Source organism: Gymnoscopelus braueri (assembly GCF_963280865.1).
Source record: "Gymnoscopelus braueri genome assembly, chromosome: 17".
Taxonomy (NCBI): domain Eukaryota; kingdom Metazoa; phylum Chordata; class Actinopteri; order Myctophiformes; family Myctophidae; genus Gymnoscopelus; species Gymnoscopelus braueri.
The window spans coordinates 39831724-39843474 of NC_137617.1; the positions used below are offsets into that span (position 1 = coordinate 39831724).

An 11751-nucleotide genomic window follows, 5' to 3' on the forward strand; every position below is an offset into this window, starting at 1 on the left:
ATCACACAGGTTTTTACACTGCCACCAGCAACCCCATCCCCCCCCACACCAACCCCCTACCTACTCCATCCATCCGCCCGCCTGCCTCCTTCTCCCGTAAGTCGCCTGCAGAGTTCCTCTTTCGTCTTGGCTCACGCCTGACCCAGTGCGTTGAGTTGTGTGTTGAGTTCCCCCTCTGTTCCCCTCATTAGCGTGAGCCAGAAGATGGTGGCTACGCCAGAGGCGTCGTGCAGAAGGCTACAACCAGCTAGCGAGCAGCAAAAAGGAGGCCAGCTAGATCTGTGGGAGAGGAGCTGGAGGGAGGGGGGGGGGGGCAACGGGAAGTGTGAAAGATGCGGTGAGGGAAGAGAGAGAGAGAGAGAGAGAGAGGGGGAGAGAGGGGGAATGGGGGATGGATGGTTGCTTGGAGAGAGAGAGAGAGAGAGGGAGAGGGAGATAGTGTTGCCCCTGCTTGTGTATGCCAGCACAATAGTATATGGCGGTTTTATAATGCGAGTGCACGCAGATTTGTGCGCGTGTGCGTAGGCGTGTGATTGCGCCTCTTGCCTGCGTATGTGTACGTGTTTATGTGCTGTTGGGTGTGAAGGATTTTGTGCGTGTGCGTGTGCGTGTGCGTGCGTGTGCGTGTGTGTGTGTGTGTGTGTGTGTGTGTGTGTACACCGTATGTGTGAGCAGATAAGAGTGCGTGAACTTAAGAATGATGGATTGCAAAACCTTGGTCTAGTGTCCTTGCAGGTCACTAAGGGTTCGCACGGTAAGTTGCCATTGGCTCTCAGTCTCTGCCTGCATTGTGAATTCTGATTGGCTGATCTGGCTTTGCTGTGGCTGGCATGATGCTTATATAGGTGCTATAGTCGTTCTCCATCCTCATCCTCATAGTTGCTCAGCCTTGAAAGAAGTGAATAGGAAGAAAAAAAACATCTTTCCCCTCTGCCTTCTTTCTCTCCTGCACACGTGTGCAGAACGGATATACACACGCCTCCGCACTCACACACACACACAAACACACAAGTTTGTACGGCATGTCACGGAAAGCCAGCCGCGTTGTCAAGCAAAGTGCGGGTCGCTTTGGATTGCCGGCGCAGCTTTTCTTTCAAAAGGCGAGATGGCAGGTTTCATAACGAGTTTGGAATGCTACAGTCGACTCACCGCCGGCTCCCTTCTCGCAATCCATGCCGTTTAATCTCCAGCCCACATGGATGATCAAAGCTTGTTTATACGCCACTCCATGCACCGATTAGAGGTGTATGGGAAAGGAAGAATCTCCTTTCCCAACCGCTGGCAGCGACGGAGGGGCGGCTTCGACAATAAACAACACGTCTTACGCAATGTGTGTGTTGTGTTGCTGCATGTGTCCAAATCAAATTGACGCAGGCCCCGGAAGAGTCTTTGTTTTTCACTCAGCTGGCTCTCTCTGATGCCATCCATCCACCATTTTGTTTGTGAATCAGGCGGTGTTTCTATAGCCTTGTTTAAAAGATGAGAGGCTTAACCCCTGTAAGGGGGTTCTGGGGAATCCTCCCCCGTAAGAAAGGTTTTCTCAATTACATTTGGTGTTAAATACTGCAATCTAAAAGCACTCTGGAAGTAACTAAAGGAGACAATAATGGCTTCATTTTGAGGAGGGATGATATTTAATTCATATGATTAAATGCTTTAAGTTATTTTCTGTTAAGTGCAGATTAGTAACATAGTAAGCTGTGTTTAAAACGGGTATAATTAACTGGGCCATTATGTTCTAAAAATAAATCCATTAAACAGTAAACCTGATCTGTGATGGAATTTGATTTTGATTTTAAATAAATTATAATCCAACAACAGAAACTCACTTAATATAAAATTAAAAAATAAATAACTTTATAAATCAATAAAACACCACCCACATAGTGCATAAAACCAGGACAGAAAAGGGGTCCTTTAAGGTTATACTTTAGCTGTATTTTTATTTATTCTTACAACGGGAGCTTGTGTTATCTGCCCATGGCTATAGCCATAAATGAAAAATATTTGCTTTAAAAGCAGCTCTGTGGAAGAGTCTGCATATCACAATGTCACAAGATGTCAGGTCTGTTTAACTTTATTTACAACAATACCTCTATGATGGAGCCTTCAGCATTCTGAATGACACACTGACAACATCAGTATTCCTCTTTAAAGAATGATCTGTCTGTGCATTTCTTACATCTGAAAATATAGTGAAATATAATATTGTAACCCCTTCACCAAACCTTGTGGTCTATCTAGCACCAAGCAATGTGTTTTATATTAGGTCTACTTCTAGTGTTGACTACTCTCTCTAAGTCACTGGTTCCCAAACTTTTTAGCTCGAGACCCAAAAGAGAAATTTGATGTCTCCCCAGGACCCAAGCGAGTGAAAATAGCAGATCAATAGCAGATCAGATCAATAGCAGATCAATAGCAGGTCAATAGTAGATCACAACGGGTCGCGATGCAATGCGTTGTGAGCTCAACTAGATCGGCTATATAAGCCAATAATTTGATGACCAGCGGACCGGTAGGCAGCGGTTCCGGTAGGAGACACAATGGAGACTCTTTGTGTCTCCTACCGGAATCGCTGCCGGTCATCAAATTATTGGCTTAGGAATGCGACAAAAACAAAAACATGTCCATGAATTCAAGTCTTCATGGGGTGACTAATCGATAGAAAAAAAAGTATTTTGGGGGGTGAACTATACCTTTAAACAGATTTCTAATTCTTTGATGTTTTGTATTTATTTACTCTTTATTTATTCTTTGGAAAGAATCAATGAATTTGTTTTTAATTCATGAAATTGCTTTTATATTTTAATTTAAATAAAAATGTGTCCACGACCCACAAATGGGTCCCGACCCAGTGTTTGGGAAACAGTGCTCTAAATAATGCAATAGTAGGCTGCTAACACCTTTTAATAGCAAACTGAATGGGAACAGTGATCAAACACACACTGCTGTGTCTCAAAAATAAACATGATTGTAGAAAGAAATCTCACAAAAATAACCCATATTATACAGTAGCCTATATGAACAGTATGACCAAGCAAATCAGAGCAGCAAACCACAAGTGACATGATACTGTAAGCCTAGGCAGAATTAGAATGCTAATTTATGCCTGCAGCGGTGTTTGATCAATTGCCAGCTGTTAGCTTGCGTAACATGACATAGGAATGGTATTTTAAGGTAGGGTAAGGGATATTTTTTGTTCAAAACAAAAGTTTTTGTTGTTAAAATGTTAAAGCAATGGTGCAATGATTACTATCGCCACAGTAATCATTGCTATACAGTGTTTGTTTGGTAACAGGGATCTCCCCGTCTCTCCAGCTCTAAAATAAACAGAAAGTAATGTTGCAGGTGGGTTGCCAGTTTTAGTCAATCAGGAGAGAGTACCTATTTATCAATTTTATAGTGTTCCAGTTTCATTTCTTTGTGTCATCACTTTCAATTTCACTTGTTTATCCTGTATCCTGTATGAGTTCTCCCTCCTGATTGGATAAAATGTGCATCCCGACCTGGAAATGTATTTTATGTTTGCTAAAGAGCTGGAGAGACTGGTGGAGACTCCTGTTAGTGAACAAACACTCTATAAAGCAATGATTACTATCAAAATATAGAGCTATTAAAAACTTAGATTAACAAAATAAGTTCTACTTATTTGAGTAAATTATTTTCCCACTATAGTTCTAACTATGAACAAAAAAGGGTTTTCAAAGAAGTACTGCTTAACTCCCAATTGGTGTGGACAGCGCACTTGCACAGAAAATAATTCCAAGGCACTCCGTCTTTGATGAAAAAATATATAGGATTTGTTTCGTATCGACCTAGACGGTCTTCATCAGGGTCTGTCTATAGTTCTAACTATATTCCTGTCAAACAAAGACCATGTAATGTTTGCCAGTGTGAATGACAGGCACATCTCTGCAGTGTGAGTGAAAGATATCAGTGCACACATCGGGAGCAAACGAGGGCAAGTTTGAGACAGACAGACAGACAGACACTATGATCCCGCTGTTCTCTTGTCTTCAGACTAAATACCACATCACCCGTAATCCCGCTATAATCGGCATAATCTTTGTTTCACTATTTGCTGAATAATATCAGGGAAGAGAGAGATTGTAAGATGATTTAACCCGTTAAAACCGGGAAAGCGTCTGTGTCATTTTAGATCTTAGCGTGGGCTATTAAAAAAATAGCAGATATACAAGCTCACAGCGCGTCACTTCGTGCCACGCTGCGAGCTTGTACATCAGCAATTTTTTATTTATTTAGAAAAATCTTGAAAGTGTGAGAACTACTGATTTTAGAAGGCTTTTGTAGAATCGGCCTCCGGTCTTAATGGGTTAAAAAAATAAAATAATAATAAACAGTAATAAGAGATCAGTAGCTTGGCAGCAATATATCCGAGGCTTAAGACCCTTAAGCCACCCCCCTCCCCCCTCCCCCCCCACCCCCGACGCCACTGTGTGTGAGTGTACAGGGGGAACAGCGGTGTGGGAAGAAAACGATCACAGACGGGTTGTAAGCTCAGAGCGCAAAATCCGCGCGTCGAAATGTGAAATGTAACGTTTTGTGTACTTCCATTTCTCCCCTCTCCTGTTCCATCCTTCTTCCTTCCTTCTTCCTTCCTTTTTCCCTCCTTCCTTCCTCTTCCCCCCACAGCGCGCGAGGAGTACGTGGCCACGTTCAAGGGCTCCGAGTACTTCTGCTACGACCTGTCGCCCAGCCCCATCCAGTCGAGCAGCGACGAGATCACGCTCTCCTTCAAGACGCTGCAGCGCAACGGCCTCATGCTGCACACGGGCAAGTCGGCCGACTACGTCAACCTGGCGCTGAAGAACGGCGCCGTGTCGCTGGTCATCAACCTGGGCTCCGGGGCCTTCGAGGCCCTGGTGGAGCCCGTCAACGGCAAGTTCAACGACAACTCCTGGCACGACGTCAAGGTCACCCGCAACCTGAGACAGGTAACACCCTGGGCAACGTGAGGTGACGGAGGAGAGAGGAGGAGGAGGAGATGGAAGAGGGGAGGGGGTGAGAGGCATAGACATATAAAGGTAGACGCCTCCTCCGACTCGGGGCATCTGTATCGCGGCCGCCATATTGGAGAGGGCACGCTTCCTTACTACTGACCAATCACAGCGCGTCTTTTCTGAGACTTGGCAGAATGTAGTTGTATAAAAATACATGGGATATTTTTATACAACTAGATTCTGACAAGTCCCGGAAAAGACTCGCCGTGATTGGCCAGGAGTCAGGAAGCGTGCCCCCTTCTAATATGGCGGCCGCGATATAGGTCGCTCCAATGAACTGCAGCGGCCAATGAGGGTATCTAGGTTTCTATATCTAGGGTGAGAGGAGGTCAGAGGAAAGGAGAGAGAGGAGGAGAGTAATGGAGAGGAGGGTGAGGGCAGAGGAAAGGAGAAGAAGAGGAGTAATGGAGAGGAGAGGAGAGTAGTGGAAGAGGGGAGGGGACGAGACGAGATGGGGATGAAGATATGGAATGGTATTGATAAGCTGTGTGTGAGGTGTGTCTGAGGGGTCTATAGTGAACTGTACAGAGGCCCCAAGGTGATGGATGGACGGATTAATGGATGGATGGATGGATGAATTGATTTGTCGAGGGATGGATGGACGGATTATTTGGATGAATGGACAGATGTCTGGATGGATGGAGGGATGGATAGATGGAACGATAGATAGATGGAAGCAAGGATACGTCAGTCAAACATACAGATGGATTCGTTCAGAGTGCCTTAACCCATTCAAAGCGGGAACTTGTCATTTTAGCTTTTAAGTATAACCATTATTTTATACTTTGGCTATTCAAAAATAAGCAGATCTACAAGCTACAAGCTATTTTTGAAAACATCTTGAAAATGTTTGCAAATCTACGAATACATGTATTTTTAAAGGGAACATTTTTGACTCAAATCTTTGCTTTTGGGGGTCCCTGGAACACAATATTTTCAGATGGGGGTCCGCGGCCAAATACATATCATTTTGGGGGTCCTTGACATGAAAAAAGTTTGTGACCCACTGATATATAGCAATATTATTTTCAGAAAACTGTTTAGAAGACATTTGCAGATGTGTTCCTGGATTGAATGGGTTAAGAAATGTCTTGTGTATTGTATGATAATGAATATGGAGTCATATAGGCCTGAGTGAGCAGGACAGGGTGTTCCGGCGTCCGCACAGACCAGACACCGTCTGTCTGTCTGTTGGTCGGATAATAGATATTAATCAGTGATCAGCTGTCATTTGAGGCTGTGGTAATACGAGCGTATCTGAGGTTTAGCTCTTAGTTTACAGTGGGTTAACCACCAGACAGACCAGAGCTACTGCTTTCAACACTGGGTGAGTGCTTCTCTTCCATGACAGCGTGGTGGCGTACTGTATGTGCGCCTTGTTTTCTTTCTCTTGTGTGTATGTTAAAGGGAACGCGAACGTGTGGCTGGCAAAGCGAGATCCTTGCAGTGCTCGTGTAACTCCGAGAGGATGTAAACAGCAGTGGTGTAAAATAACTAAGTACATTTACTCAAGTACTGTACTTAAGTACAATCTTGAGGTACTTTTACTTTTCTGGAGTATTTCCAATTTTCAATACTTTTACTTCTACTCCACTACATTTCAGAGGCAAATATTACACTTTTACTCCACTACAATTATTTGTAAACTTTAGTTACTAGTTACTTTGCATTATTACATTATAAAACTTAAAAAATTAAATTAAATTAAATTAAATTACATCAACCCTATTTTATACATAGGCTATTTGAAAAAAGACGATCTACAAGCTCACAACGTGTCGCATCGCGACGCGTTGTGAGCTTCTAGATCTGCTATTTTCAAACCCTCTTAGTACTTTTACTTTCGGTACTTCAAGTATATTTTGATGCCAATACTTTTGTACTTTACTCAAGTAACATCTTGAACACAGGCCTTTTACTTGTAACAGTGTATTTCTACATGATCGTTTTGACACTTTTACTTAAGTAAGAAAATCAAGTATACCCTCTCGGAGTTGCACGGACACTCAGGGTTTTACTGTGTGAAACATGAGAGAGAAATGAACATTGAAGGGCTGGCACTGTGGCCCTACCATGTTGCTCTGCCTTATCTATCCTGTTTGCCTGTCTGTACTACTAACTTGACTTACTAACCTTTACTAACCTGCTAGTGAAACTAACCTCCATCCATGGAATGAGTCATTCTACTAACCTAACCTGTGCCCTTCTCCTAGTTGAGGCCACTCCAACAAAACCTACTAACCTCGCCAGAGGCCTTCCTTTCTTTAGCTTTTTCTTTATTTTTTCTCTTTTTTTCTCTCTTCTTCTTTTCTTTTTTCTCTTCCGTTATATTTCCCAAAAGTTGTTCTGTTCACAGTCTTTTGCTTTCCTTTCTCCCCCTCTTCCTACAAAGCACTCAGGCATTGGACACGCTATGGTAAACAAACTCCATTGTTCGGTAGATATCATTCTAATTGTCTATTAGTTTGGGTTTGCCCCGTGTCTATTTCCTTTTTTGAGCCATTTATAGACATCAAAACTAAAAACAAAAAAAAAGATATATATAAAAAAAAAGATAAAGGAACAACTGTGGTTGGTAATCTATTTTACGCTTAACAGAATAAGCCCCTCCCCCTCCCTCCCTCCCTCCCACCCTCCCCTCTCCTTTGCCAACCACTTGTTTTCTTCAGTCCCTTCCTTTTCCCTCCTTTTATTTCGTTCACCCCCCCCATCACCCTGTGACATGTAGTAGGAGTCTCCCGATTGGCTCGCTCACAACACCTGCACGCAATTGGCCCGTCCCCCAACCCAACCCCACCCCCACCCTTGCATGGCGTGCCCTGAAATCCCCCGTTCCTCCTCTCTCCCACTCGGGGCCGTTAAAACGGACAGAGAGGACCACAACCCCTCCCCTACCCTTCTGAGAAATGTTTTTCCTTTTTCCTTTGCCTTTTTTTCTCAATCTCTCGTCCTCCACCCCTCCTCCACTGCAACGCTGCATGCCTGCTGAGCTCCATGCTGCCTCTCTGAGCTGCGTGTCATCCTCCTCCATGTCCTGTATATACGCCAAGCACTGCCGCTCGTTGTTTCTATAACAGCCCCTGTGACCCCTCTCACCGCCGTGTCGCATGCCGCGGCGAGAGGAGCAGGCCGCATGTCCTTGGCTATGTGTCTGTATACCGTATATGTGTGTGTGTATGTGTGTGTGTGTACGTGTGGAATGAGCTGTTACGCTAACCCCCATCTAACACCCTGTCTGTCTCTCTGTGTGTGTGTGGGTGTGTGGATATATGTATACATCGATATGTGTGTGTTCGTGTGCGTCACTTCATTCAGACTCGCTGATCTTAACGAGCCATGCAATTCAGCCCCGCACCACTAAAACGAAAACTAACACCCTCATATTATCACGACTCACTCACCCTTAACACCCTTAACACGCACACCTGCGTCATCACCACCACTAACCAAGCATTGAAACCCATTAACCCTAACCTCAACACCATTTAACAAACCCAACAACACTGCTTGGCCTGGTGCAACGAACTAACACACTACTAACACACACACTGAGGCTACTACTGCCACTACTAACCAAACTAACAATTACTAACGAGCTGGCTATAGCTACCTAACACCTAACTGGATGCATTGTGCAGAACTAACAAGCTTTTGGCTGCTTAGCCTCCTCTTGTGGAGGCATTACTTTAACACCTGCCTGCCTGGGCTGAGTTTAACCAGCCACGACGACGAGCACCCTCAGAAAAGAGGGGATTATACTTTCAGTGGGCTTTGGAGAAAGCTCACAAACTGTGCCCTACTACTGTATGATGGCGTTCTAAAAATAGCCACCTTTGCTAAATACTGTCGAATTTGTGTATGCAAATTGTGGTGATTTTTTGTCACATGCACTAGTTGCTGTGTAGGATGGATGTCAGTGCAGGCTTGATTGGGTTGGCTAGCTGAATGCTGGCTCAACTGGCCTCGATAGAAAGTGTTTAGGAACAGAGTGTTCTGGCTACCAGGAACCATTGTCACTTCAGGCAGAGTAGAGTGAATTCTGTGACTAACTCTGATAGAATGGGCTGCAAACATGAAATTGTACAAATCAAGGACATTTGTTTATTTATTTTCATGGGTTTTTAATACGTTTTTTCAATATTACACAATTCAAATGTTGAGGAATTCACTCAATATTATTATTATTTTGTATTTAATCTGTATTTATACAGGTAAAAGAAATCCTTGACCAGATTATTGTCAGCTTCTTGATTTGCTGTTTAAAGGGGTATTTCACCAAAAAATTACTTAATTCCTATCAATTACACCCCATGAAGCCTTGAATTCATGGAGATTTTGGGGTTTTTATCGCATTCGTGAGCCAATAATTTGATGACCGGGTGGCTGCTCAGTAGGAGACTCAATTGATTGGCTTAGGAATACGACAAAACAAAAAATAAATCTCCATGAATTCAAGGCTTCATGGGGTGTAACTGATAGAAAATAAGTGCATTTTTGGGTGAACTGCTCCTTTCACAACATCCAAATAAGTATATCTTCCACTATTTTCAGATTTCAATGTATGATACATGATTTGAAAGCATACAATCTGCACTTCCCTAATTTTTTTTTTTTACAGATTACACTTAAAAATTACTGCACATTCTATCAGACCATGTCACTTCTAGTTAGTACCAACAAAAAAAAGGGCGTAATGGGAAATTGTCTTGAGCAGAACGACCTAAATATCATCACCAAGCTAGCCTTCAAATGTTTTATGCATAATGTATAGTCAATGATCTATATTTAAACGTTGACTAAATCTGAAATTTAGCATACTTATATCCTAGAATAGTTATACTGTGGCTGGAGAGTCCCAGCCTGTCTGTTCTGTTCTCCCCTCAATGGGATGACTCAGTTTGTGGATTCTCAAGCGCAGTCAGGCTGTCAGATGCCTTTGAGCTGAAGTGGTGGATTCGGTCCGAGCGCTAACAGCCCCACCACAACCGTCCTGGAACTTGGAGATGAGATTTTTGGCCGGCGGCAAAGCGCTCATCCATCACAGACTGGACTGTGGAGTGGGCTCACACACTGTTAACAGTGAGATCCACCGCACAGCCAGTAGAGGCCAAAAGCCTGTGCCCAAAAAAAAACATTGCAGTTCAAGTGTAGAGAGAGTCAGGGATTCTGCAGAGAGAGTAGAAAGCCGTCGCTGAAAATGCAGGCAGGCAGGCCGGAGGGCCTGGTGCTACAGTATATCGCCGCTGTCAGGGCACAAACCTCTTATCTCCATAATTCTAACTTTTTGTGTTTTATTCCTAAATGAACGCCCTACTTGATCATACTACAGCGTCACACAAAAGCAACAAAAGTAGCAGATCCACAAGCTCGAAACGCGGTGTGTATAGCGGCGCGTTTTGAGCTTGTAGATCTGCTACTTTGGCTGTTTTGTTTGGCTGAATTTGAAATCCTGAAAAGTGACCGTTTTGGACATGTGAGGTTTCCACCCGAACAGAGACGACACGTGGCACCTGGCAGTTATACCAGAACAATAACGTTAATGCTTGTTAAATGCCAGCGGTAGCAGCAGCAGAGCCAACGGTAAACACCACAGAATCAAATTGCACCAATTACCACTAATTCAACCACACCAAATCCAATCCTCAAGAGCAAGCAATCTTCTCCCCCCCCCTCCCCCCCACACACGCAACACAATACATTAACGACACAACAACACAACGCACACAACACACCACACTCACAAACACACACATAACGGCACACCCATTAGACGGCAGAGTAAAACAAAAAACGGGGGCTAATTGGGCTTGGTCAGCAGCGCTCTAGCTAGTGCTTAGCGCTGCCTTTTGTTGTGAGTATATAGCGTGTCCTTTCCCTGTGCTTTGTTGCGCAGGTCACCATCTCGGTGGACGGCATCCTGACCACCACGGGCTACACCCAGGAGGACTACACCATGCTGGGCTCCGACGACTTCTTCTACGTGGGGGGGAGCCCCAGCACCGCCGACCTGCCCGGCTCCCCCGTCAGCAACAACTTCATGGGCTGTCTCAAAGAGGTGGGGAACGCGCGCCAGTGTGCATTTTGACTTCGTGTTGATTTTGTCGACTAAAACTGTGACGAAAAAATTTTCGTCGACTACCTTTTTCACCGACGGACACTGAATAAAACCTAATAAAAAACTAAACTATGATGACTAAATATATTGACAATTTCGTCAACAAATAAAAACTAGACTAAAAATGTCATGGAGTGACTAGTGGAGAAGAGATCCAGTAGAACTAAAAGAGAAGTCATTTGATGTTTGGTTGCGCTCGGGTGTTGCGCTCTGAAAATAGCAGATCTACAAGCCCACAACGCGTTGCAGCGCGACGCGTTGTGGGCTTGTAGATCGGCTATTTTCAGAGCGCAACCTAGTGTAAAATCAGCCATTTAGACGCCATCAAGGCATCGACAAAATATATTTTAGTCGACTAAATCAACTAAAGATTTAGTCGACTAAAATCTTATGATATTTAGTCAACTAAAACTAGACTAAAAGTAAAACATTTCAGATAAACTCAAACGAAATGGAATTTTATTCAAAAGACTATGACTATGATTTGCTGTATAAAATTAACACTGATGTACGCAGTGAATCAGAATCATATTCATTGTCACATCACAGGTTTACAGGTGTAAAACAGTGGGTGAAATTCGTTTTTTGTGCAAGCTCCATCGTATTGGGAGCGAG

General features: G+C 43.8%; 1 protein-coding gene across 1 annotated transcript in view; it reads left to right on the forward strand.

Annotated features, from left to right (window-relative positions):
* Positions 1–11751, forward strand: part of nrxn1a (neurexin 1a) — a gene marked incomplete at its 5' end in the record, with an annotated part of 118744 nt that overhangs the window by 32407 nt on the left and 74586 nt on the right. Inside the window, 3 exons of the mRNA XM_080454429.1 lie at positions 4654–4955; positions 7414–7437; positions 10915–11076. Of these exons, the coding sequence (XP_080310555.1) occupies positions 4654–4955; positions 7414–7437; positions 10915–11076 (488 nt within the window). The remainder of the gene's footprint in view (positions 1–4653; positions 4956–7413; positions 7438–10914; positions 11077–11751) is intronic.